The 27958-nt window shown below is 37.1% G+C and overlaps 6 protein-coding genes across 15 annotated transcripts in view; 4 read left to right on the top strand and 2 right to left on the bottom strand.

The window, feature by feature from the left end:
• LOC141394700 (zinc finger matrin-type protein 5) overlaps positions 1-27958 on the top strand; it is a 345637-nt gene that overhangs the window by 47333 nt on the left and 270346 nt on the right. The window lies entirely within an intron of this gene.
• Positions 457-6576, top strand: LOC141393114 (uncharacterized). 10 transcript variants are annotated; one of them, XM_073966062.1, is made up of 6 exons: positions 457-1040; positions 1122-1355; positions 1839-2428; positions 2544-5782; positions 6108-6255; positions 6369-6576. In XM_073966062.1, the coding sequence occupies exons 4-5, from the start codon at positions 3890-3892 to the stop codon at positions 6159-6161; spliced, it is 1947 nt and encodes a 648-aa protein (XP_073822163.1). In that variant the 5' UTR covers positions 457-1040; positions 1122-1355; positions 1839-2428; positions 2544-3889; the 3' UTR covers positions 6162-6255; positions 6369-6576. The 10 variants fall into 7 exon arrangements, 9 of the variants coding, with proteins under 9 accessions (XP_073822163.1, XP_073822167.1, XP_073822162.1 ...); XM_073966061.1 differs by lacking the exon at positions 1122-1355; XM_073966067.1 differs by lacking the exon at positions 2544-5782.
• Positions 12497-13279, top strand: LOC141394693 (uncharacterized). The gene is made up of 3 exons (XM_073969471.1): positions 12497-12537; positions 12604-12968; positions 13037-13279. Exons 2-3 carry the CDS (start codon positions 12621-12623, stop codon positions 13235-13237), a joined length of 549 nt encoding a protein of 182 aa, XP_073825572.1. The 5' UTR covers positions 12497-12537; positions 12604-12620; the 3' UTR covers positions 13238-13279.
• LOC141394692 (UPAR/Ly6 domain-containing protein crok) lies at positions 13983-15266 on the bottom strand. Its single transcript, XM_073969470.1, has 3 exons — positions 15040-15266; positions 14754-14939; positions 13983-14691 (listed from the first exon to the last, which is right to left on the bottom strand). Exons 1-3 carry the CDS (start codon positions 15092-15094, stop codon positions 14465-14467), a joined length of 468 nt encoding a protein of 155 aa, XP_073825571.1. The 5' UTR covers positions 15095-15266; the 3' UTR covers positions 13983-14464.
• crok (crooked) lies at positions 17083-18405 on the top strand. The gene is made up of 2 exons (XM_073966060.1): positions 17083-17316; positions 17404-18405. Exons 1-2 carry the CDS (start codon positions 17247-17249, stop codon positions 17796-17798), a joined length of 465 nt encoding a protein of 154 aa, XP_073822161.1. The 5' UTR covers positions 17083-17246; the 3' UTR covers positions 17799-18405.
• LOC141394689 (novel acetylcholine receptor chaperone) overlaps positions 26917-27958 on the bottom strand; it is a 33748-nt gene continuing 32706 nt past the window's right edge. The window contains exons 3-5 of the mRNA XM_073969467.1: positions 27718-27856; positions 27495-27646; positions 26917-27311 (exon numbers count right to left, since the gene is read on the bottom strand). Coding sequence (XP_073825568.1) covers positions 27243-27311; positions 27495-27646; positions 27718-27856 — 360 coding nt within the window. The 3' untranslated portion in view covers positions 26917-27242. The remainder of the gene's footprint in view (positions 27312-27494; positions 27647-27717; positions 27857-27958) is intronic.

The raw sequence follows: 27958 nt of genomic DNA, 5'->3' as shown, positions 1-27958 counted from the left end.
AGGCAAATATTTGGTACAAATTCGTTTTCCCATATTTGCCCAAACAAATGTGAATTTCATACAAAATTTTATTTGTGTTCACATTACAGGCAAATATTTGACACATTTTGTTTGTTCAAACAGTGACAAATAACGAAATGGGCAAACATGTTTGCCGTGTGTTCACATTTGAAGAGATATTTTCACCCAGAAATTGTTTGAGCAAACTGCCAGCAAATATAAAATTATTTGGCCGAGAAAAATAGAGAGAGAAAAAGAGAGAAATAATAAAAATGGCGTTGAGTTTATTGTTTGTTTTGGAGAAGGCAAATCAAAGACCACATGTTTGGCAATGAGTGCCTTGTCGGAATGAGTTCATTTGTGTATTGTTGCGAATGTATGTGAATTTTGGCACATTGTGCCTTGGAAAATTATTTTTATAAACACCTTTCCAACATTCCTGGTTGAGAGCTTGAAACGAACGGACGTAGCTAAGTGTAACAACAAGATTAAGTGAAGCATTGCCGTCTTAGTGAAGCATTTTGGATTTGTGTTGTGAAGCGCAGTTGGTGTTTTGTCTATTTTGCTGCTGACAAAGAATAAAAATTGTGCTGTGGAGCAAATTATAAGTGGTAAATTTTTTAATTTTGCCATTTTTGTGTGGGCACAAAATTCAAAAGAAATTGTGGATACTTGTTGTGGGAAGTTGGAAGCTTGTTCTGGTGTACCAGTGGAAAAATCTTTTTGAGGTTATAACAATATGGCGTTGCAGAATGCAAGTGTGCAAAATGATTTGGATGCGGTGATGTGTGATGGTATGAGTGAAAAGAGGACAGAGAGAGATAACGGCGAATGTGATGAGGCTACCTGTAGTGGTGTGAGTGCTTCTACAAAAAACGTAATGGAGAATCCGTTTAAAAAAAGGGCTCTGGAAGTAAATGGCGTACGTGACAAAGCAGATGTTGTCTGTGGCAAAGATGAAGCATGTGCAAAGGGAGACCAGGAAGAGAAGAAACGAAAATTCAACGACGAGGTTGTCTTGTATACAGCTGACTTTAAGGGTAAGTTTATGGTGTTGGTTGATACGAGTGAGGTTGAGAACATAAAGAATAAACGCGTTAAAAACGGTTTATACTTTGTAGAAAAAATAAAAGGAATTAATTCTAATGAGCTGAAGAAAATTGTGCGAATTGATGCGATAGGTGCAACCCTATACAAGATTACATTTGAAGATATGGCTTCAGCAAATAAGTTCATTAACAATGTGGAGATAAAAAACAGGAAAATGCGGGCATTTATACCTAGAAATTTCTTAGAAACCTTCGGGATTTTAAGAAACGTTCCAGTATCATTCTCTGAGGAAGAAATTTTAGAAGGTATAGTTTCCGACAAGAGAGTTGCCTCTGTAAGAAGATTCCTAAGGAAAGGAAGTTTTGGAGCTGAGCCCACACCGACTGAAACCGTGAAGGTTGGTTTTTATGGGGATGATCACCCCTCGTGGATAATTTTCAACCACACGGTGTTAGTTGTTGACACGTTTTATCCGGCCATTAGACAGTGCTTCAACTGTGGCAAGTTGGGGCACACGAAATTGGGCTGTAGATCTCATGCTAGGTGTCTGATGTGTGGCGAAAAGGACTGTGACGGTAATTGCAGTATTAAAAAGTGCATTCTTTGCAATGGTGACGATCACTTTTGCAAAGAAAGTAAAAAATGTCCAGTGTGGGATAAAGAAAGAGAAATCAACCAAATCATGACAAGGAAAAAATTATCAAAGAAAGAAGTCCGAGATAAAATTAACAATCAAAAGCGCTTTGATATTCCAGTGGATGAAATAAATTTCCCTTCTCTTCCTACAGGTGCGAAAGGGGGAGGTGGAGTAGGTGAGAAGCCTAAAGAAAAAAGCAGAGACGATGTGGTGAATGAAATGTTAACTCCATATACCTATAATTCCATAGCAAAGAAGGCTAAAAGACCTTAAGGCATGCGTACATAAGCTGCTTTGCCTGATTGCCTTGCGTACCTGCTTCATTTCTGACGTAATAAAAATAATAGAATAAAGACGAAATTTCGAACTGGGTTGCCATCAGTTGGAAATTGGGTCGGCCTTCTTTGTTCTTTTATTTTTTTATTGAAGCAGCAAAGCAAGGCAGTCAGGCAAAGCAGCTTATGTACGCAGGCCTTTACATACATAGGCCAGGAGTACTGATGAGTAGCAGAATGTTTAGGGAGCCGGCTCCGGAAGCTCCTGTTTTTCCCACGGGTGATCAGAGAACCTCTGAGCTGGAAAAGTTAATGAAAGAACTCTTAAAATTTACCATGGATGTTTTCAAGAAACAAGATAATCAAACAGGTGTAGAAGCAGCTGAGCATTTCCATAAAAGAATTCAAAAATTCGGCATTTCCCTGGATGAGGAGAAGGATGTTCATGATTGTTTTAATGATGGAGGTAATTAAGGTTTTTCAATTTAACATACAATCATTTCGAAGAAACAAAAACTTTGTTGAATTCTTTGTCAATAACTATGACTATGACGTCATCATTCTGTCTGAAATTTTTGCAGAGGACAGGAGATGTAGGAACAAGTTACTAAACTTCAATATTGCTCAAAAGTTTCGACCAGATGGCTATGGGGGGGTAGCCATTTGTTTCAAAAAGCACATAAAATTCAACATAATCCCGTTTGAAACAAACTATGATGTTCTAATTGCGAAAACTACTAACCTCAGGCGTAATTTTGTATTTGTTTCGGTATATTTTCCACCGTCGTTACCTTTTGTCGAGTTTAAGGAGGAGATTTCCAAGTTGTTTGGAGTGTTGGAGGCCCAGGAAGATGTTGTGCTGTGTGGGGACTTTAATGCCCGAAACCAAGCTTGGGGGGATCACTTAACCTCAAGAAAGGGGAAGGAAATTGAGATGTTGGCCATGGAAGCTGGCTTCAATTGTGCAAATAATGGGAAGGAGACGTATCGGAGAAACTTGGACTCTCAGGGATCAGTTCCCGATCTATCCTTTGTTAAAAGTGCAGTAGATGTGAAATGGGATGTTGTTGACGGACACTTTGGTGGTAGCCATCACCATCCGATATCTATGGAATTAGCCATTGGAAGGATGAAAAAAGGTAATTTCTTGCATAAGCGGAAACTGATGAAGGCATTAGGGGAGTTGGAACTGGATCCTGACTTGGATATGATTGAGGATAGGATGATTGAAGAGGTCGAGGCTGCGACCAGCGAGATTAGAGCTGACAGAGTACCAAAGTACTGGTGGAGAGAGGATTTGAAAAAATACCATAGGAGGCAGTTGGCTGCAGTCAGGAAGGCCAGGAAATATCCCAGCTTTATCAACCTGGAAAGGGCTCGTGAGGAAGTAGAAACATGGAAAAATATGGTGCAGAAGGCAAAGGCTGAAAGTTTTGTGAGCAAAATTGAAGAGGTCAACAAGAATGCAAACGCTAAAGAAGCATGGAGGTTTCTAAACAATGTCCGGAAACGTGATACTGAGGTTGTGAAGTCTTGGAATAATGAAAATGATATGGCCTACTTACTCCACCTCAAAGAACAGGTTCCTGAAACAGACAGTCAGGACATTGTGATCCTGGAGGATGTTGAATGTGTAGAAATGGTGACTTTTGAGTATGAGCACTTTGAAAAAATTCTGGATGGCAAGAAAAAAGGATCGGCAGGAGGTATAGACCGAATTACGTATGAGATGTTGAAAGCGTTTCCTGGTATCTCGAAGAGAGCCGTCCTTACAGCAATGTACAATGCCTTTTTAGACAATGTCATCAAAGACAGCTAGAGAATTATAAAAGTGGTGCCCATTCCTAAGCCAAATAAGGACCTAAGCGTCATAACGAATTATAGGCCTATATCCTTAATCTCTGTTTTCATCAAGAGCATCAATCTTATGCTTAAGGATATGATCAATGAGTTCCTGGAAAAAAATGACGTCATACCAGCACGAAGCTTTGCATATCGTAAAGGTCTTTCAACTGCCTCATGTCTAAATGAGTTTTTGCACAGGGTGGCATTACTCAAAACCAACAACTATAAAGTACTTGTTCTTTCCCTTGATATAAATAATGCTTACAATTGCGTTAGAGTTGACTTTCTGGCTAGAATACTGAATGATATACGGTTAAACCCTTTAATCTCCAGGTGGATAATTAACTTTTTATCTAGCAGAATCCTCAGGCTGGGATCTAAGGAAATTGAAGTCACTAATGGTTTACCGCAAGGTAGTTGCTTGTCACCAATACTGTTTAATATCTATACAGCCAAGCTACACGAACTAGAGGACAGTAGAACTAAGATTTTCCAGTATGCTGATGACTTTTTACTCATGGTTTTTGATAGGGACTTTGATGTCGCCAGCGGTCACCTGCAAAGCAAAGTGAGATCATTTCAGAGAATGTGTGGAAGTCTGAACTTATCTTTTAATCCCTCTAAATCCAATTCTATATACTTCGCTAAAAACAGCGTTAAGCAAATTTCGCTTAATGTTGATGGCTTCCAGATAGAACAAGTGAAAAAGCTTAAATTCCTGGGAAGAATAGTAACGAACTCAATGACTGTGAGAGATCATTATGACTTCATTAGTGAAGAGGTAAAGAATAGAGTCAATCTCCTCAAATGTCTATCAGCAATTAGAGGAGGTTTACACCCGAAAGTGTCCCTGAATACATACAAGAGCTTTGTGAGGTCAAAAATAGAGTATGGGAGAACCACGACTGCTAATGCCCCTGAATATATTAACAAAAAGATTGAACGGTTGCAGAATGATATGATCAGGAGATCCCTGGGAGTTCCCAAGACGACCCCTATTCATACCAGGTATGCACTAGCTGGAGAATTACCCCCCAAGTATAGGGCCAAATTACTCACGGCTAAAGAAATCATCAGAAATGTGACAAAAAATGAGAGGTTATATGACATAATTGCTGACAATCCACGGGTTAAATCCAGCTATAGCGCTGTTTTCCATGAATTCGCTGACATCCTGCAAAGAATCAAAGCAGTGCAACATTCTTCACATGCAATTTTGAAAACTAGAGTGAACGTACTTCCAGGTGTGAAAAACAATATGCCGGCTGAAGTGATTAGGGCCACGTATAATGCCGAACTCAATTTCTATACTCAAAATGATTTCACAGTTTTTGCCACGGATGCGTCGATTGCTCAAGAGGCCACTGGCTGTGGTGTATTCAATGTGACCAAGAACCAAAAATTTCTGTTCAATCTGTGCTTCAGGTCTTCGTCAACATTCGGCGAGCTTTACGCGATAAGAAAGGCGCTTGATATTGCGGCCGAAGATGGCTACTATAAGGTGGTCATATTCACAGACAGCCTTGCGGCCTGTAAGGCTCTAGGCTCTGTGGAGACTGACAACTTTTTAGTGGCAGAATGCCATAATATTGTCAGAGAATCTAATATGGAAAGATGTCATGTTGTGTGGACCCCGGGTCACTGTGGAATAACAATGAATGAAGAGGTGGATTACTTATCTAAGCAAGCTGTCGAGGTCGGCGCCCCCCTTGAGCCTTTTTTAACACCTGCGGAAGCTTTAAACCAGATAGAGTTCAGACTAAAATCATGGTGGAATGAAGAATATCAATGCCTATCTCAAGAAAAGGGACGTTTCTTCTATGGAATTGTCAACAATATATTTGAAAAACCTTGGTACTCTAAAATTAATCTGAATGCGGCGGATACGAAGTTATACAACAGGCTTCTGGTCGGCCATATGTATGATAAGGTCTATCTAAAAAGAATTGGAGCCTGTCAAGATGACGTGTGTGAGGTATGTGCTGTTCCAGAGAGTGCTGAACACTCTATATTTCGATGCATGAAGTACACCTCTTTGAGAACCAAGTTTCCAAACATTTTTTCCCAACACCATAGACTAAGTACCCTTCTTCTCTCCAAGGATGTTAATCTAATAAAAGACATCCTTGCCTTCATTAAATCTGCTAACCTAAATCTGTGATCCATCCCCATACCTATCCTCATCTGTGATATTTTACCTGTGATAGTAATTTTACATTTTTATGCTGATTAGAAACATTACTAATTATACTTTCCAATCCCACACCCCATTTTTGGCCCTTTTTCATTTTACTCAACAGCAAGCTTCGAATTTTGGATTTGCCTGGATGTATTTTTTGGTTGAGTACCTTTGAACGAGCCTGTGGTTGGAGAAAACCATTTGTCTGCTGTGCAGATATCGAATTTATTGCCGTCTACACTTAAAAGCTACCTCTCAACCAGGAAGTCGTGAGTCGGTTATTAATGTTTAATTTTGTTTTATTTGTTTCACATAATGTGATATCGTAACTAAAGTACTCTTTATACTGTCTGTTCTTTTTTTTGTTTGCTGTGTTTATCAGCTGTCGAAGTATACACTTGATGTTATGAATTGGTCTGAACGAGTTTGGATCTGAAAATACTTGCGGTTTTTAATTTTGGACTTATTTGGAATACAACCAAAACGAGGAATACAACCTGGCTTTTGAATCTTTGGATCGCCAAGTTTGACGTGCTGTCCGTTCGTTGAGAGCTGAGCAGGCGTTCGATAGTTAAAAAAAAATAAATAAATAAACACCTTTCAATTTTGTTTATTATGAATTCATATTTGTATTTAAATGTTGTCAACGTAGTATTTCAACCAAAAGGGTGAAGACAGTTTACCATGAAAACGTTTTCTATTAATGAAAATAATATACAGGTTATCAAGATAATGTTTTTAAACATAGAAAACGAAGTTTTTTTGTATTGACTTATGAAAATTAAATTTTTTTTATGAAAAATCGCGCTTTTTGTAAAATTAGTTGGTGAAGTTTGTGAAGATAATATTGGGCGTATAAATAAAAATCCATGTATAACAATAATAACCAAATGAAAAACAGTGTCAAATTCAATATGCGGCACTTCTTCAAAATTTTTCGAAAAAATTGACATTTTACCGCAGCTATTTACAGCTTGCCACGGTAATATTTTTAAAAGAAAGAAGATTTTTTGTATTGATTTATTAAAGTTGACAGATAATCGGGATTAAAACGCCGGTTGTTGTTTTCAAGACAGTATTGGATGTATAAATAACAAAACTAAATCCGCGTAGCAGTACAATTATAACCACTACAAATAATTACGTCACAATTACTATTGTAATGTATGCCAATACGTCTAATAATTTCTGAGGTTTTGCGTTTTTCTAAAACCCACCATTTTTGATGCGCATCCGGTTTCAGTAGCACCCATAAAAAATATGTCTATATACACCTATTTCAAACAGATTCTTCACGAACCGCGGATGTGCCTCCACATTCTATTTTTGGTAAAATCGCGTATAAAGGATTCCATTTATGTAAGAAATGTTAAAGAAAATCGCGGTTTAATACGCCGATTCGTCAAAATACATTTTTGCCGATTTTCGTATTTTCAAGGTATCTATATCCGCGGTTTTAGTCGATGGATTCGATCGCCGAAGGTCTCATTAGATCCGTCGCGTAAAAAAACTAAATTCACGCGGGTTACAAAGGAAATTGAATAACACTTGTAAATTTTAAACTCAAAAAATAGGTTTTTTTTGAAAAACCCCGAAATTCCGGCTTCAAAATGACAGCATCAATTTTAGGTGGATGCAGTGGATATATCGAAAAATGATACACTAGTATCACATTGCCCATGAAGTATTCTTTGAGTCTTTCTTTGAGCATATGTCTATAAAATGTAAGGTTAAGCCAGAAATCAGAAGGGAGCATAAAAAACTTGTTGGCTTCAACCCATTTTTAGCTATTTTTCTACATTGATGCCAACACAGCTTCCACGTAAATTAATTTTTATGGTCGACCTTATGGATATAGATTTTCAATCATACTATATAGAATATGTTAGCAGTTCGCGAATTCTGAATGGGTGAAACTCGGATTCATCGATTGTAAAACGTTTTTGGTTTTTTAAATCCCTCACCTCCCATTTATTTATTTCTTTATTCACTAATTATTGACTTCGTATTATATATTTACAAGAAATTTCGTCATTTTATGGTCATATGCCCCTTTTTAATATGTGACAACAATGTGTTTCAGCAGATGTTTGCTCTTGTTTGCTCTTACAAACAAATTGTAAGACCAAATAAATGTTTGTCAAAAAAGGAGGAAAATATTTGCTGAACGGTGTTCACATTAAAAGCAATTTGATTAAATTTTTGTTTGCTTCCAAATAGTTTTGTTTTCCCAAAATCAGCTGTTTTCTTGTTTGCCTTTGAAAAATATTTGCTGGTCAAATTGTGGCAAACAAATATTTGTCACTTTTGAGCAAATATTTGCCTAATGTGACCTTACCTTTAGTGGTGGATATCTGCATATTCCTCGCCTCATCAGGGTAGGTACCTGACGCCAGGATCGTACAATCATCCGCATACGTTATGATCTCAATGCCGTCTGGAGGGGGTGGAATACAGGAAAGGTAGAGGTTAAACAGTTCCGGAGATATTACCCCTCCTTGGGGGTACTCCCTGTTTCACTCTACGGGGCTTGGATTTCTTGTTCCTGAATTCCACATAAGACTGGCGACCACACATATAGTTGATTATCCAACGTTTCAGACTTGGCCAGAGGGTTGTCTGCTCGATGTCCTCGAACAGCGTGGAGTGCTTGACAGTGTCAAAGGCTTTTGATAAGTCAAGCGCCACCATCCCTGTTCTATCACACGGCCGCTCCTGGTTGAGTCCCCGACAAATATGTGTGGAGATGGAGTGCAGCTGAATCCATGCTGATGATCGGCAACTTGACTCTCGGGGTGCTCGACAAACTGTCGATTGAAGTAACTTGCACACCTCTTCGGGTCAGTCAACGTAACGTCGCCAAACATGACTGAGCTCCTGTCATCCCTCCTTCCGGGGTTCGAGAGTGACTTCACCGTTGTCCACAATTTACTTATACCGGCTCCAATGTTGCAACTCTTCAGATGATGATCGGGGTTGGTTCGACGAAGCTCATCACGCTCATTTGCTAATCCCGCCGCCTCTGCTGGGAAATTTGGTCTTACTTCGCGTATTCGACTAGAATGTATATGGCGAGCGGCTGCAGCATTGATGATGTCACGGAACGTCCTTTCTGCTACCCGAACATCAGAAGGATTGGGCAATTCTCTGAAGCGGTGATTGGTGAACTCTCTGAAACTCGGTCAATCAGCTTTCCCATGATTGACGAATGTGCGACGTTCGGGGTTGATGAAATCGGTTGGTCTGCTGATGGAGATGGTCTGACCCAAGGGAAATGTCGGGTTGCCAGGTGACGTCATTTGTAGGGACGTCCTCATTGACCGAGCAAACCGTAGAGCTATCAATCTGCTCAGCCAGCGCTATACCTCTCTGGTCGTTTCCGAGGGCCGAATGCCACATCTCATGATGCGCATTAAAGTCCCCCAGGACCAGACGATTATGACCTTCCAAAAGCGGGCTAATGTCAGGCTTATAATCTGAGATACAGCTATTTCTCGGCGAGATGTATACGTTCAGCAACTCTATCTCGGCAGTTCCACACCTGACTGCTACCCCCATACATTCCATGTACGGGTCATTAGAGGCAGGCTCAAGCGAGATAGGTCTGTATTGAACAGACTGGTGCAAAAGGAAAGCTAATCCCCCACCTCCACATCTAGTGCGATCCTTCCTTATTACGTTGTAACCATCACAACGTACTGAGCTGTGGTCGTTCAGCATGGTTTCCTGCACCACCGCGACCTTGATCTTCTTCCGATTCATAAAGTCCACTATTTCATCGATCTTACCTCGAAGCCCATTGCAATTAAATTGCAAAAAGGATGCATTTACTTGGATTGGAACAACAACGGCTGGTGTTAAATGCTGCGGCTGCTGTTGGGGCGACTGCGGAGGAGTTTCGTAATCCGACGACGAAGGAGTTTCGTAATCTGACGACGACGACTCACTGGGGGCTGTGTTCGCGCAGCATGCAGCAACATAGTCTCTATCGTAGTCCCTCGCGTGTGCAAGTCCAGAGCAACCCCTTTAAATGCACCGAAGATGGGATATGGGTGAAGATGCGGATATGACAAACCGAGCACAAATATATTGATCCTGGGTTTTCCTCCGTCCCGGCACGGAAAAAAAGAATCCGGAACAGACATTCCGGGATATGCCGCTCCCAGCACAGAAAAACGAAACAAATACAAACACATGTACACTGAGGTGGCAGCCGTTGGCGGGAATGCTGATGTTGTGTGGTCCCGGGTCAATCCGGCACAGAGAACCCGCTGCCGTGGGATTGTGCAACAGTGGTAGTTGTTGTGTGTGTGTGGTTTGTTCATTAAGTATCAAAGTGATGGTCAAAGTGATGGTGGGGGCTGTGTCGTGGTTTCTTGTTACAGTGTCAATGGGATGGTGAGACGATGAGACCATTCACAAAAAAAAACGAGAACCAAGTTGAGAGCATTTACCAAACAAGAAAGGAAATATGAGAATGTAGGGAAAAATAGGAAAGTTATTTTGCATCTCATGAAAATCTTACATATTTTTTAAAAAATAGTGGCTTTCGGATGGATATAAGAAACTGCGAATGTATCTTATGTGAGTTACCTGTACAGTATGAAAAAGCTACATCACGAACGAAAATATGTAAAAATTCTTGAAATATTTTAAAATTGTTTATGCGGCCCATACATTTACTGCCAAACTGGTGCTGCCGATGAACCCCTTGTGTACGTGTGTGATTGAATAATGTGTGGCATTCCTTGAATCCAAAGGTTATACCTAAACATGGACCTATGTTGACAATTTTCTATGGAGAAGCTTCTGACTGAAGGGATTATCAAATATCAAATTATAAGTAGTTCAGTTAAAAATTTAGGTATGTTCGAAAATCGAGAGGTACCGTTATATGGGGTCTATTCCAAAACATATACCTCGTTTGGCAATTTTTACTAGAGAATCTCATATGTCATGTTACGGATAGTTCAGTCAAAAAATGTAACTAAAACCCTGAAAATACCGAAAACGCGAAGCATCTATACCTAAACATGGACCTATGTATGTCAACCATTTTTGGTGAAGACCCTTAAGAACATAAATTGTCAAATTACAGCTAGTTATATCCTCAGCATTTATGCTTACGTGGGTATATACACTTTCATACGGTCAAAATGTGCCCCATCGAAATAATGGTTTTAGACCCCAAGTATGTTTGGACGTAATCCGTTTCAGACAATTTGGAGTCGATATGGCAATGACCGTCCGTCTGTCTGGCTGGAGCTCACAATAACTCTCGAACATATGAACCAATTTGGTCCAAAATTTGGCCTTCGTATTACTTGGTCAAACTTAATTTAAGTTCGAAGATGAGCCATATCGGTCCACTACTTCAGGTACCTCCACCACAAAAGTTCGAAAATCTTCGGAAAAATTGTACCGCCGATAACTCTCGAATGGAGTAACAGATTTGGTTCATACTTTGCACATCGTGAATTTACGTTCCAATATGGACCCTGTCTGTCCACTCCTTCGAGTACCTCCCACATAACATTTTGAAAAAGTTGAGTTCAGGACCTGCTCTGGAGTCGCTTCAATTTTTGTTGTAACAAGTTGTATTCGCTGCCCCCGTTACGACGGTGCAAGTTTTATCAGGGGCAAGTCCATACTTCCTGAGAAAATAGGTGTAAAAAGCCCTATGGCGCCATGTATAGTGGTTGGAGCGCACGATAACTCTCGAGGTTCGAAACTTTTCACTAAAATGATGCGCACGATAACTCTCGATGGCAGTGATCGCTTCGGTTTGTACTTTGCACATCGTAATATTTCTACGAGACATAGATCAGGTTTAAATATGGAATATATATGTCAATTCCACAAAATTTCGAAAATATTTAGTTTAAGGGCTGCTCTGGTACGCGCTTATATCTGCTAAACGGAGCAACCTCCAAACTTTAGATCTCCTAATACTTTCTCCAAATTTTTTCACTTCAGAAATGGTCCATATAGGTATTTTCCTTAGGACCATTTTTTTTCACAAATGTTGAACATTTTTGTTTGCAATTTAGGATCCGTTTGAAGATTCGTTGGAAAATTATAGCGATGCTACTTTTTGTAGTACTGTTTAAGCGATATTATGTTTTTTTCGTGTCCAAGTCCGTACTTCCTGACATAGTGGTCCAAAATACGGTAACCAACTGAAATGACTGGTGGGCACAATATCTATCGAAAGGAATGACTCCCAAAATAAGATCCACTTTCAAAATGGACTTTGTCGGTCCATTAAATCAAATACATCCTCCGCAACATTTTTGAGCTTCAAACCAAATACATTTTTTTGTCGGCAAGTTCATACTTCCAAAAGGGGTCGCAAAATCTGCGTAGTCGGTAGTAGATTCGATATTTTTTGAACGCAACACTCACGCGCTGTGTTATAGGTAATGACATGATATCGAAAAAATAGTAAAAGTAGATTCTTGCCGTTCTGGAACAGACCAAATATGATTTCTAGTTCGATCGATACATTCTATTCTATATCCAACAAATTATCACAGTGTGAATCCACCATGGTAACTAATTCAAACAAAATTTATTATTCTAAAATATTTCTTACAAATTTTCAAAAATTCATACAGAAATCTAAATTTAAGTCATGACAGATGAAAATGTAGAAATACCGCCTGAGCAAACCAACGAAGTACTGCCAATAAACGTAAATGACGGTGAAAATAAAGAACTACAAGCTAATGAACAGGGCAATGAGTTGATTCTCTTAGAGGAACAATTTGACAATTATATGCGAATTGCAAAGTCCCTGATGAAAACTCTAAGACGTCCACGCGACATTGAAATATGTGGTGATCTTTTGCGGAAAGTGCAAAAGCTCAATACGAGTCGTCATGTCGAAGTACGGACCAACAATAATCGTTTCTTTCGTTACTGTTTAAAAGTCTTGAAGTGGACTAGTGAAAATCAACCTTTGGAATTGTATCGACAGCTGGTGAGTGAATTTTTTTTTTTATATGAGATGTAAGGAACTTTAAAGAATTTTGCACTTTATAATTTTAGTATTCAGATGATGGTACAACAGACGAGGGGGTAAAAGAAATAACCCAATGGTTGAGTGATAAACAATCCTATATAGCTGAAAAAACTTACAAGAATGGAGTGTCACTTATTTATATGGCAGTGGCAAATGATGTGGAAGCTGGTTGGCAAAAGGAAGGTTTCAAAATTTTACAAGAAAAATTAGAATGTGAAAGAGATTAACACAAGAGATGTAAGAAGCAAATATATTTTGGTACAAAGTAAGCATTTTCCATTGTTGTTTTAGCAACTCGAAAATATTAAATTTATAAAATTTACGAGAAAGATTATAAGGTGAAAGAGAGTAGAACGAGAGATCTAAGAAGCAAATATGTTATCTGCTTGTGGCTCGTCTGTGTCCAAACAAAATCTATAGAATTGAATTCCGCAGGAATATTTGTGTTTGGGCTGAATAACTTACACTGAAATTAACGCGTCCCAACAGTTGGGGATACCGGTACGATAAAGCTAGTTGGTTAAAACGTTACAGCACATGGTCTCGCCCCCGTATAGATGCTGTGTTTGTAAGGTACGGTGCTAAAACTAATCCCGATTAGATTGTGTGACATCCTGCCTATAGTGCCTTAATATATGCTTCATTTAAGATATCTTTGGGTCAACAGGATGTATTTGTTAGCTCGTTAAGTTCTACCCATATGTTATTGCATATAGGTTCCCAAAAACCATTTAATGATGCTATCGGAGGTAACGAAACGTTCCATATGTAGATGGAACACCTCTGAAAGTATTTAGCGTGGCTATAGTACAATGATCTCCATACATTCAATCTCTATGTCGTCTGTTAGTTGTGGAATATCAACATGTTAAAATGTTCTGTTCATGGGGAACTCCATGTTTAACTCTTCGGATCATTGATTTCTTTCTGATAACTCCGCATTCTGGAACTACAAATAACAAAAAAATCTCGTATACGTGTAATATTTTATTTATCTATTTGAAATGTTTAAAATATTCGTATTGAGTTTCCCACCAAGGTATGGATGGATAACTGGCTTCTTGATATGTTAACATTTTAAAGCTATCAATAATCGATTCAAGAATATTTCAAGTAAAGAGATTCACTTTATATTGTGGGAGATATAAAAAAATTGTCTTATAAACTAAAACATGATTTGTATAAAATGGACGGAATGTGTGTGTTAAAAAGGCACTATTGCAGTAAAACTTGTAATACTACTACAGTCCCCTAGCTTCTTGATATGTTAACATTTTAAAGGTATCAATATTCGATTCAAGAATATTTCAAGTAAAGAGATTCACTTTATATAGTGGGATATATAAAAAAATTGTCTTATAAACTAAAACATGCTTTGTATAAAATGGACGGAATGTGTGTTAAAAAGGCACTATTGCAGTAAAACTTGTAATAATACTACAGTCAACAATTAACTAATTGCTAACAACACGAGTAAATGCAAAGCCACACAATAAAATAACAGCTGCCCATATGGATTTTGCTGTTGTCAAAGTTTCGGAGCCATTGCAACTATCGCTGGAACAATAACATTCCTCCCAATAGACACCATTCTCATAGACACCCCAATTACAGACGCCTGTGACACCAGTATCAGCCACAGAGGCACAACGTCTTATAACTTGTCGCCAGCGACCATCCCCTGAAATATACAATACAATATTATTAACAACAATTTACCGCATCAACACATCAAGTACTTACAAATAAATCCACGGGGACCCTGTTGCACCACTTTCATACAAAACGAACCAGGCATGTGTGATTCTTCACTGTTACACTCAATGGGAATGTGTTCGGTACGATTAAATGGTTTGTATGCTCCACAGCTATCAAATCCCTTACGATCCTGATCAGAAGAGCATTGATAACAACGTATGGCCAATGTACCTAGATTGGAAAATTTTAATTTAAAACACTTGTTTGCTTATTTATGTCATCAAACCACACCCCGAAATGAAATTAATCGTAATTTCCCACTGAGACTTACCACTTATGCTTAAAATCAACAACAAAACGATTGTTTTTGTCACTGCAGGTGTCATTTTCTTTGATTTTTAGTTGCAATGTTAAAAATTAAGTATAATTTAATGAAATTACAAGAATATAAACAAAAGTGGCGTAAAAAATAATTGAGCTTATGAATGAATGATTGTTTTGGTTGGGAATGAACGTAGAGTCAGGCTTGTTTACAAAACGGCGTTGTTTCATGTGAACGACGTAAAGGCGAGGTTACACGACAATTGCATTAAATGTCGGTACAACAGTTTGATGCAAGTCCAAGCAAAATGCTTCAGTCATGTTTACACAAATGAAACTCGTCATTTATATTAAACGGCGTTTGCATTAGGCTTTTTGCCGGGTTAACCTTCGTTATGAGGATTTATTTGACGTTTGCGCTATGTCCCGGTCCACACTAGTATGAATTTCATGAAATTAGACGTTCTTAGCTCGAATTCCCCACTACAGCATTTTTATGATTTTACTCTACTATGGAACTCGATCTAGAGACGCATAATTTCGTGTCAAAATTTCAGTGAAATTACTGTAGTGTGGCCAGGGACTATGGAAAGCTGTGTTCCTTTACTTACCTGAGGTTACCATTTGTTACCATTTTTAAGCGTTCCTTAACCCCTAAAAGTGGTAAAAAACTGGCAGCAATTTTTAAGAGAATGAGAGAGAGCACATATGCCTTTCTCTTCTACCAGGCTACCACACACACAGGCTACCACACAAATTTCTGCAGGTAAACAATGGTAGAACTGATTTTTCGACATTTGTTTGACGATTATTTCACAATGAACGAAAAACAGAAGAAAAAGTCAAACGCTCACAAAACAAAATTAAAAACTGTGAAATAAAAGAAGAAAATTGATTTTTTTATGTTTCTTTTTGACATTGTTACCAGATCTAGCATTTTTCCGTTCCTTTACTTTTGTGATAAAAATGTTCATGAGAGAGCAAGTTTGAGCAATGTTGGCACTTTTCTCTTTTACCACTAAAAAGTAAAGGAACAAAGCTGAATTGTCATTTGAAGCCCAGTGGGTTTATTAAATCTGGTTAAGTGCAAACGGGGTATTATAGTACGGTTACACTAGAGTTTTTTGCCGGGTTAACCCACTTGAGAGGATTTATTTGACGTTTGCACTATTGAATTGACACTTGAAATCCAAACCCACTCGGTTAATCCGCTCAAGTGTAATGTGCTTTTTACATTAGCACGAAAAACAGGTTTTAGGGCTGTTTCGTCATTTATTTGCTAAAACAGGGAACATTTTCCGTCATTTACCATACAAAAATAAATGACGATAGCTGCATCATTTATTCTAAACAACGCGCGAAAACACCATACTATTATACGCAACTCTGCTTTATCGTCTTAAACTACCAAAAAATGCAACTGTTTTATGATGTCTTTGTTTGTTTGTGGGATTCATTTGTTTCTAGGATTTCGTAAAACGAAATCATTTAATGTGTATATGTAAATTGGACTGATCCTGGGTATTAGTCCCGGTACACACAAGCGTGATCTCAATGAAATAATAGGTCTGTTCGTTTACTCAATATTTATGAGGATTTATTTGACGTTTGCGCTATGGAATTGACATTTGAAAACCAGTGGGTTTATTAAATCCGGTTAAGTGGATACGGGGTGTAATAGTTTCTATAGGACGATTAAAGCAGCTTTACACAAATACATAATAAAAAGCAGCATTAAAGTTATTAATTCCATAATATATTTCTCAATAAAAATGGTGTATTTTCCAGAAAACACGGTAGCACCTAATGCTAAGTTTACATTTACGAAATCCACTCGATTTCAACTGTCAATTCCATAGCTCAAACGTCAAATGAAATCTCATCTGGATTGCATTTGACGTTTAACCTATGGATTTGACAGTTGAAATCGAGTGGATTTCGTAAATGTAAACTTAGCATAACACCGTAAATAAACGCTTTTTATACGCCAAGCGCTTTTATTCAGTTGAAGCGTCATCGGTCGATAATGATGTTTCCAACATAACACCACTGAGAAACGCGAGAACGCAGTAGCAGAGAGAACACACAAACAATTTTTTAGGGCGGGTCAAGTTGTTCTTTTTATTTGCTGTTTAATTTATTAAAGTTTTGTTTATTTAATCAATTAAGTTTATTTAAAATCGATCATTTTTCGAACTCTATTGGACAAATACAAAAATGTTTCAATTACAAACAATGCAACGTGTGTTTTTATGTGCTGTAATAATTCTGTGTTTGGCCCAGACAGGTATGACAAAATATGCCAACAACAATGCGCTGGCTGGGGGATTGGGGCTTCAATGAATTTCGTTATTAAACCATTTTATTTTTGCAGTGCTAAGCATTAAATGCTGGGATTGCCGTTCTGACAGTGATCCAAAATGTGGCGATCCATTCGATAACAGTACTTTGGTTATTGCTGATTGTAACACTGCTCCGGAATTGGAACACTTACCAGGTGTAAGGCCTACCATGTGCCGTAAAATCAGACAAAAGTCTCATGGTGAATGGCGTTACTTCCGTAGCTGTGCCTACATGGGAGAGCCTGGCATTGAAGGCGATGAACGTTACTGTTTGATGCGTACTGGGAGTTATAACATTTTTATGGAATACTGTACATGCAACAGCAAAGATGGCTGCAATGGAGCAAGTCTTATGAGTGGAAATCAGCTGGCCATAGCAGTGACAACAATGCTAGTGTCAACTATAGCTTGGTTTCTGCGACATTAGACAAGTGAAATAAATATGTTGTAGTACAAAAAAAGCCCGCATGTTTAGCAGCTACAATAACCGTATAGACAATTAGTGTGCCTTACAACTGAATCTTTGCTCGAATCTCCAGTTCTAGTTTCTTTATTTCTTAAAAAAAGTGCTGAAAGTGTACTTTTTCTTTTTTTTTCGTTCTATTTTAAAATTATTTTTTTTTCTGTTTTAAAATTATTTTAAACATGACATACTTAAGATGACTGAATGTATTGCCGTCCAAAATCTATTATTTTTTGTAATAGAAATAACGAACATTCCATTAAGGGGGTTTGATTGTAAGGTAAATTTCAATTAAATTTCCAAACACTAAGAAAATATACAAAAGGAAATTTTGCACAATTCAACATTAGAAAAATTTGTATAAACAATTTTAAATGAACATTTTGTTCGCACAATAAAACTAAACAATTATGATTATTATTGAATTGAACTTTACATTCCAAACACCCTTTGTTTATTCCAAATCTGTATTACTGTATAAGCGACACAATATTTTTATATATTTTATACATATTTAACATTATATATTACATATCTCTATGTAAACCAAATACAAATTTAATATAAACCATATTGTCTTGTATTATTCCGTACTGCAATGGTATAACAATTAAATAATATATTTAAATAATTGTACCATGCATACTTCTGAGAACTTGTTTCTAAGATGAAACTTTTTTACTGGTTATTTTCTAGTAGACAGTAGACCTATTGTAGAAAGAAGACATTTTAAGGTATTCTCTAGCGGACAGAAGACCTTTTAAGGTATTCTCTAGTGGACATAAGACCTTTTAAGGTCTTCTCTAGTAGACAGAAGTCCTTTTAAAATCTTCTTTAGTACACAAAAGGCCTATCCTAGTAGACAGAAGTCTATATAAGGTGTTCTATAGAAGACAGAATACCTTTTAAGGACTTCTTTAGTAGATCTAAGATCTTTTCTAGTAGATAGAAGAACTCTTTATCGTCGGTTCTATTAGACAGAATACCTTTTAAGTCCTTCTTTAGTAAACAGAAGTCTTTTTTAATTCCTTTCCTAGCAGACTGAAGGTCTTCTAAGCCCTTTCCCAGTAGACAGAATACATTATAAACAGCCCTATTCTGAACGGTATGTTTTAGGCATAACGATGCAGACTTTCGAATCGTCAGATGCTTTGTAGTTTTTAAACATCGTCAAAATATGGCTGACTTCCGTATTGTCAGTTGCTTTCAGCCCTATTCTGAACGCATGGGAGTTGGGAATTTTTTCCCATTCCCACATTTTCGTATTCTGAACAAAATTTTGTGGGAGTTTTTTTCCCATTTCCCATCTCCCCTCATTCTTAATGAAGTTCGAATTGGGAATTTGTTCCCATGGGCAAAAAGTATACATTCTCTATCTTGAATTGTGGGAGAATTTTGTGTCTTTTTGTGGGAAAAATCTCCCCAGCAAACAGTGTGGGAGTTTGAAAAAAAAATTTCAAGAAATTTCATATTTTTATGTAATTTCATATTTTAAGACATCTACACGACAAAATTATTGCAAATATTTATAATCGCCATGTGTTTGCTTAATAAAAGCATACAAAATGTACTGTAAAATATGTCATTAGACTTCGGATTTTGCATATTCTTATATGATACAAAAACCTGCAAGAATCTAACATGTTTCACACCGATAAAACATTTTCCTTTATGTTATCGAACAAAACAAAAAAAAGTAGTAAACATTAGTAGATTTTTGCAGTTCTGGAACAGACCATATGTATTGAAATACGAGAAAAAGAGTCATGGTTGATTCTATTAATGCAGCGCAGCAAGTAAAAACAAATCAATTTCAAAATTTTTGGCAATATTTATTAAAATATATTGGAAAATAACCATAATATATACAATCTTTACAACTTTTATTAATTTTCGTAAAATAACCTTCGGGTTTTTTAAATCAGACGACTAACGTTCTATTGAAAACGTGTTAGTCTCCTCAAAGACACGACAACGATCACACAAACGTACATATATGCTAAATTATTGCAATGCTATTCCATTTTCCGAAATGCCTTTTCTTGAATAGGATCGTTATTTTTGAACGTAGAAGCTTGAAATTTTGCAAGGGCATGGGTTTTAGTTTTAGATTCAATCAAAAACGTATTTTATTTATTTATTTATTTATTTTTTTTTTTTGAGATACGTCTTCTGAAATATGTAATAATCGAGAAAAATATCCGAATTTATCTTTTTGAATTTTTTTAAAAATATGCAAAATACGAGTTCTAGCGATCATTAGGAATAAGTAAAACTAGCGATATACGCGTTAAACCCCTAACTAAAATTATTCCGAATCAACATACAATTTTTAAAGTCGTTGCAAACTTAAAAAGTTCCTATTACTTTATACACAAAACTTATGTTTGCATACTAATTAAACTAACATTAAACATTTGCAAATTCTGAAGAAAATGTGCTTATTAGAACAACACCACACATCGTTGACTCCATTCACTTAAAAAATCCATAAATCAATGCACGGTTGTTGAATTAAGTGAGTTGTGCTTTGCTAATCGAATTCAAAAACCGCGAATTCAATGCAAATAGGCATTTTGTATTACAAAACATAATTACATCCCCCAAAAGTATGCTATAATAATTTGGTGTAACTGATTTCGAATTTCGAAATTTCAGATCCCATCGTTTGCTGTTCCCACGTCGTTGAGAATATGGAAAACATGGGAATGGGAAATTTCATTCCCATGGGAATGTTCAGAATAGGGCTGAAAGTCTTCTAGAGTAAACTGGAGACCTTTAAAGACATTCCCTATTATACAGAAGACATCACAATGTATTCTATAGTAGACGGAAAACCTCTTATGATCTTCCCCAGTGGACAGATTACTTTTAAAGGTCTTCTTTAGTACACAGAATACCTTTTGTGGGCTTCTATAGTAGATAGAAGATCTTTTAAGGCCTTCTATAGTCCTTTCAATAGATGAAACTTTTTTTATTACTGTTATTGCTAGTTGAATTCAGGATGAAGAGATTTTCGAAATATTGCTGTGTTGTTGATCGATGTTTTATACTAGAACGGAAAGAGAGTAAGAAAGAAAGGGAGTAGTTATGTGTTTTTGCCAAACTGTGTTAGTTTTTTTTGCAAATTTTTTAAAGGGCAATGTGATCTATTTCTGATCATATCTACCCAGTAGTCGGTGCCATCTTGTGTGCAAAAAGTGTCACCAGCAAAGTAGATCCTCTCTTCTGCACCATACATACAGTGACCCGTTATAAGTCCCACAGTGATCTTCATCCCTAACTTATCGAGTGAGAGAAAGGAAATGGTTCTACATTGAGAGATCGCAGGTATGATTGCTTGCGAAGTTTGCCGATAAAATAGCAAATCGGTGGCCTAACAGATTGAGAAATTGGTCTTAGAGCCAGCGAAAGCTAGTTCATCTGCTAATTCTTTTCCCATTACATTACTATCTGGTATGTTCTGAGACACACTTCACGCCTCAAGCATTTTGTTCATTCCATTTACTCCAATTTTTTGCGAATTTTCGGGGCTAAGATTCATTAGGGCATTTAAAAAGAAGAGTACACCCTAGTCCGTCCCTAAAATGCTCGAAAAAATGAGCTTAAATGGGGTGAACAAAGTGCTTGAGCGGTAAAGTGAGAGGTGAAGTGTGTCTCAGAAAATACCCGTATGTTCTGGAACCCAGCAAAGTTTAACGATATTTCGTATATTATACAGAGTCTTTCTGCAATCAAGGAGCTTGCGGGTTAATGGTTCAAGCTTGAGAGTCTTAAGGGTCAGGTGACTATAGACATATATTCTATCCGTCGGTGTATATTGTCTAACTAAGGCCCGTTTTTATATCCTTTCTGTAGGTAAAAATTGGGCGGTATCGGACAGATAACCCGTTTTTACAGTGTTTTAACTGTCCGTTTAATTCTAATCTAGTAACTCATTTTCCACACCGTTACAGCTGACCAATCGAACTAAAACTTTGCACACGTTTCAGATTTGGCATTTGGGCTTTCCCAGTGGAACAGAAACTCACCCACCAACAATTGTGGACATAGGCCCAGGAGAGAGTCAATATTTGGTACAGAAGTTGTTATTACTTGCAGGATGGTTGGTATTGAAAATGGGATATATCGGTCCACGTTTTGATATAGCCCCCATAGAACGGTACCTCCCGATTTTCTGTATTTCTAAGGTTTTAGCTTCATTATCCTACCAAAATGGCTGAAATTTGGTATTTAGTTATCGTTGGGTGTATAAAACTTTCCACCTGAAATTTGTTGGTATAAATCCACGCATTCATATAGCCCCCATAGAACGGTACCTCCCGATATTCGGTATTTTGGAGGTTTTAGCTTCATTCTCCCACCAAAATGGCTGAAATTTGGTATTTAGTTATCGTTGGGTGTATAGAACTTTCCACCTGAAATTTGTTGGTATAGGTTCACGCCTTCATATAGCCCCCATAGAACGTTACCTCCCGATTTTCTTAATTCTGAAGATTGTAACGTGAATATTCCACCGAAATGACTGAAATTTCTTATTTAGTCTTCCACGGGGTTATAAAATATTCCAGAAAAGAATTATTAGTGTAAGTCCACGTCTTCTTATATCCCCCATAGAAGCATACCGTCATAACGGTTCTTACTTGTTAACGTCGTTCTTACTTGTTTTAATTCAGGTTGCATCATTTTCAGTGACAGTCATTGCATATTCTTCTGCATGATGGAATTTCTCAAATAAAACGCTTGCGTTTAAATTAATAATGGTGACAAAATTAAACGGCAAGCGTTTTATTTGGGAGATTCCATCATGATGAAGAATATATTTATTGAGGCTAATACCCCGATTACACTTAACCGTAGCACAAACGTCAAATAAATCCTCATGAGGCGGGTTAACCCGGCAAAAAACTCTAATGTAACCGTACTATAAACGAAGAATTAGTAGTTATTGTACAGTCGAAATCGCTTATAACGTCGTCGCTTATAACGACATATCGGTTATAGCGACAAATTCCGTCGGTCGCTTGGCCGACATTATAAGCGATTTCGACTGTATTTGTAAATAGAACACAGTAACTTAATTTTTTTTTAATTATTTTTTATTTATTCTTACAAGTTTGCTTTAATAATAATAGTCCGGTCAAAATAGACATGCGTATAAGGGGGAAATAGCAAAAATTCCCACAAAGCTGAATTTTGGTGGAGAGCTAGGGTAGGCCATTAGAAGCAACGTCCTAAAAGTCCCCATCGATCCCATGTGTGCAAAACAAGTTATTCGGGGTCAAAGGTCATTTTTGGAGGCATTATTCAGTTTTTTTTTTAATTTTTTTCAAAAAACGGTAATACTTAGCAAAAGCCCGCTAAAGTAATAGTTGTAGATTCAATAATTGTCTACAAGAGTGGTCTTTATGATTCTTAAAAAAGACTTACCATTTTCGAGATATCTCGATCTAAAGGTCAAATAAAAAATTAGCCGCGTAAGTACATTATGAGGCGAACCGGTTAAAGTAACGACACTATGTGTTAGATACTTCCGTAAGCTTTCAAACGATATCCACTTTGCAGTAATCGGTTCAGTAGAACCGGGTCTAACCCGGTTTTTAAATTGGGCCTTTCGGGTCTAATAACCGGAGAACCGGATCCGCAACCGTTGAAAATTATACATTTCCGTAATCAGCGCAACAAACCCTACCTTCGGACAAAACTTAAAAAATCGGAGAGTTTTCGTTGGGGTCGTTCCCGTTGGGCTTTCGATTATACATGTGGGTTAAATGGGCTATTTTTGCATAAAATGACTCTAACATTGAATAATTCTACTAAACACACTCCGATTTTGTTGGAATTTTTTTTAGAAGATAGCTATAGTTTCGCTCTTCAAGAAAATATATATTTTTTTGGGGACAGACCCGATTACTTCGCTTATTTTAGCCGGTTCGTCTGAATATGTGCATATTTCCCTTATAAGTGCACAAAAATCATGTGTTTTTTAGAACAGCTATATCTCAAGAATGGTTCCTTCTAAGAAAAAAATTATAAGGGTCAAACTTGTAGATAATTATCCTGTCTACAATATTTACTTTAGTCACTTTTCGATTAGATCAACAATTTTCAAAAAATAAATCCGAAAACCTAAAAACCCTTAAATTTTGACCTTTGACCGCGAATAATTTTTTTGCACACATGGGATCGATGGGGACTTTTAGGACGTTGCTTCTAATGCAAACCCTAGCTCTCCACCAAAATTCAGCTTTGTGGGAATTTTTGCTATTTCAATGTCTATTTTGACCGGACTATAAGTGTCAGATAAATTAAAAGGAACATTGTGTTCCTTGCGAAATTTATTCCTTGCATAAGGGATAAAAATGGACTTTAAAGATAAGATATAAGACGGGCCTCAGAGAGTTACATTCAGCCCAATAGTATGTTTGGTAAAATTACGGAAAATGCCTAAAAGCCTTTCTCGCAGCCTAAAACTGGCCTAGAATATCACGAGGTTTTATGTTCACGATGACTTTTAAAACTGTCTGACTAGTGTTTTTGACTGCTTCAGCAATTAGGACTGACACAGGCTTTTGACACTTGATAGTTTGGTCAGTAGTGCCTTATTTTCAAGTCCACCATAGGTTTAAAGACGAAAGAACTCAGTTACATACAACCAATCTATGACTTCTGCCAAGATCATTATATTTCAGTTCACTTACATCAAGTTTTTACAGAAGTAGAGTGCAATAAGACTTTTCTTTGTCCGCTCTTCGGAATTCCTATTCCATGTCAAACGTTGGTATAGGATTGTACCGAGGTATTTAGCTTCCGCAACTCCGTCCAAAACTGTTGGGTGGAATTTGGGAATTTAGCGTTTTCTGGTGAACTGTACGAGCTCCAAACACCCAACAATTTAAATTTTAAATGTCAAACGTTGGTCATTTTTGGAGGCATTATTCAGTTTTTTTTTTTAATTTTTTTCAAAAAACGGTAATACTTAGCAAAAGCCCGCTAAAGTAAAAGTTGTAGATTCAATAATTGTCTACAAGAGTGGTCTTTATGATTCTTAAAAAAGACTTACCATTTTCGAGATATCTCGATCTAAAGGTCAAATAAAAAATTAGCCGCGTAAGTACATTATGAGGCGAACCGGTTAAAGTAACGACACTATGTGTTAGATACTTCCGTAAGCTTTCAAACGATATCCACTTTGCAGTAATCGGTTCAGTAGAACCGGGTCTAACCCGGTTTTTAAATTGGGCCTTTCGGGTCTAATAACCGGAGAACCTGATCCGCAACCGTTGAAAATTATACATTTCCGTAATCAGCGCAACAAACCCTACCTTCGGACAAAACTTAAAAAAATCGGAGAGTTTTCGTTGGGGTCGTTCCCGTTGGGCTTTCGATTATACATGTGGGTTAAATGGGCTATTTTTGCATAAAATGTCTCTAACATTGAATAATTCTACTAAACACACTCCGATTTTGTTGGAATTTTTTTTTAGAAGATAGCTATAGTTTCGCTCTTCAAGAAAATATATATTTTTTGGGGGACAGACCCGATTACTTCGCTTATTTTAGCCGGTTCGTCTGAATATGTGCATATTTCCCTTATAAGTGCACAAAAATCATGTGTTTTTTAGAACAGCTATATCTCAAGAATGGTTCCTTCTAAGAAAAAAATTATAAGGGTCAAACTTGTAGATAATTATCCTGTCTACAATATTTACTTTAGTCACTTTTCGATTAGATCAACAATTTTCAAAAAATAAATCCGAAAACCTAAAAACCCTTAAATTTTGACCTTTGACCCCGAATAATTTTTTTTGCACACATGGGATCGATGGGGACTTTTAGGACGTTGCTTCTAATGCAAACCCTAGCTCTCCACCAAAATTCAGCTTTGTGGGAATTTTTGCTATTTCAATGGCTATTTTGACCGGACTATAAGTGTCAGATAAATTAAAAGGAACATTGTGTTCCTTGCGAAATTTATTCCTTGCATAAGGGATAAAAATGGACTTTAAAGATAAGATATAAGACGGGCCTCAGAGAGTTACATTCAGCCCAATAGTATGTTTGGTAAAATTACGGAAAATGCCTAAAAGCCTTTCTCGCAGCCTAAAACTGGCCTAGAATATCACGAGGTTTTATGTTCACGATGACTTTTAAAACTGTCTGACTAGTGTTTTTGACTGCTTCAGCAATTAGGACTGACACAGGCTTTTGACACTTGATAGTTTGGTCAGTAGTGCCTTATTTTCAAGTCCACCATAGGTTTAAAGACGAAAGAACTCAGTTACATACAACCAATCTATGACTTCTGCCAAGATCATTATATTTCAGTTCACTTACATCAAGTTTTTACAGAAGTAGAGTGCAATAAGACTTTTCTTTTCCGCTCTTCGGAATTCCTATTCCATGTCAAACGTTGGTATAGGATTGTACCGAGGTATTTAGCTTCCGCAACTCCGTCCAAAACTGTTGGGTGGAATTTGGGAATTTAGCGTTTTCTGGTGAACTGTACGAGCTCCAAACACCCAACAATTTAAATTTTAAATTGTCACAGAAGCCAGAGTAGACGTGAGAAAACCCACCCTGCGGTTTCCTCACGGAACTCTCTCTTTTGCGCGAATTGAAATTTCTGCTTTTCAGCATCTCATCAATCGATTCCACTAGGATGAGAGCATTAGGGATGCATTCCAGCTTTACATTACTCAAGGGCCCCTCTATATCTAGAAAGGCCGCCAAAGTAAGGGTAAAATCTTCCATATTCTTCTCAACGTGCCCTACCAACTCATGTAAGGCGGTTTCTACTGATTTGTCCTGAAGAAAGCTGAAAACACATCCAACGTTTCCAAAAAAATGGGCGTCTTTTCTGATGAAAGAATAAAAAGGCAAGGGGAATACAAATCATTTTTTTTATTCTTTTATGAGAAATACCGCGAAACTTTACTGAAACGTTGGATATATTTTTGGTCGAAGGACCAATTGGTCTATAGTCTTGTGGAGCTGAAAGCTTTAATCACCCATTGAAGTCTTGGGAGATAAGTCCAACCCAGTCAAACATAAGGATAAAGAAATTAATAAATCATTTATATTTTATTGAACATTTTTTATTTATTTTTCATATTTGTATTTCGTTACAAGTGTTCAATGATATATTTTCATTTTCAGTTAATTTTTAGTGAAGATAATGAGTCTGTGAATAGTACGAAATGCTATTGCTGTTCTTTCTTTTTCGAAAAATGTACTGTTTTATGTGTTTTAAACAATTCTTAAAATTTGAGTCAATTGAGTGATTTGAGACGAAGAAACCAGTTGCATATTGTGAGACCGATTACGCACAACAAAATTAGTTGTTATGAATCCTACTGCTCCCACATCTATGATTGTTGTATCAAAAAACAATAATAAAATAACATTTTAGTCCTGTTTGACACCATTTGTTTGTGCTTGGGCTTGAGCGATTTGTTCAGCTTCTTTGCGGCTTGTCTGTAGAGGTAAGGACAAATATTAGTTTCAACGAAACATTTATGGTCTGTTCCAGTACTGCAAGAATATACTAATTATTACTATTTTTTCGATATTATAAAGGAAAACTTGTTATCATAGTAAACAATAGTAGCTTCTTGCAGGTTCTGGAACAGGCATTTATTATGTTGTATTCAAACTTACCTGATACCAAACGACTAAACGTCCACCCAACATAAATGTAAATACCAACGCTGGTCCGGAACGTTCAAACGGATCACTCACCATCCAATGTTGATAAATGCCAAGGAGCATAAGTACTAGGAGCGTAATATTGGCAGCATTCTTTACTTTATCTGTAAATAAAATGAACAAATTTAATGATTTTGTTGTATTTTTTGCGGATTTTAATTCGCATTTGGCTTACGGTATGGAATAAGTGCCATGGCCAAACCACATACAATTTCCAGTACACCAACGGAACGTCGATACCATTTCGAGGGGATTTTGACGCCAAAAAGTGCCGTTATGGGAAATACTTTGGCATACTTTACATATTCTGTGCGCTGAAATTATAGAGAAAAGTATATTTTCAGATTAGAACATTGACAAATTATTTTCGTATATAATTTAGTCCATATTTATGTTATTGCTCTGTTCCAGAATCT

Source organism: Musca autumnalis, unplaced genomic scaffold, assembly GCF_047663935.1.
Source record: "Musca autumnalis isolate F117 unplaced genomic scaffold, ASM4766393v1 scaffold_2, whole genome shotgun sequence".
Lineage (NCBI taxonomy): Eukaryota > Metazoa > Arthropoda > Insecta > Diptera > Muscidae > Musca > Musca autumnalis.
This window is presented reverse-complemented; position numbering and strand designations above follow the sequence as displayed.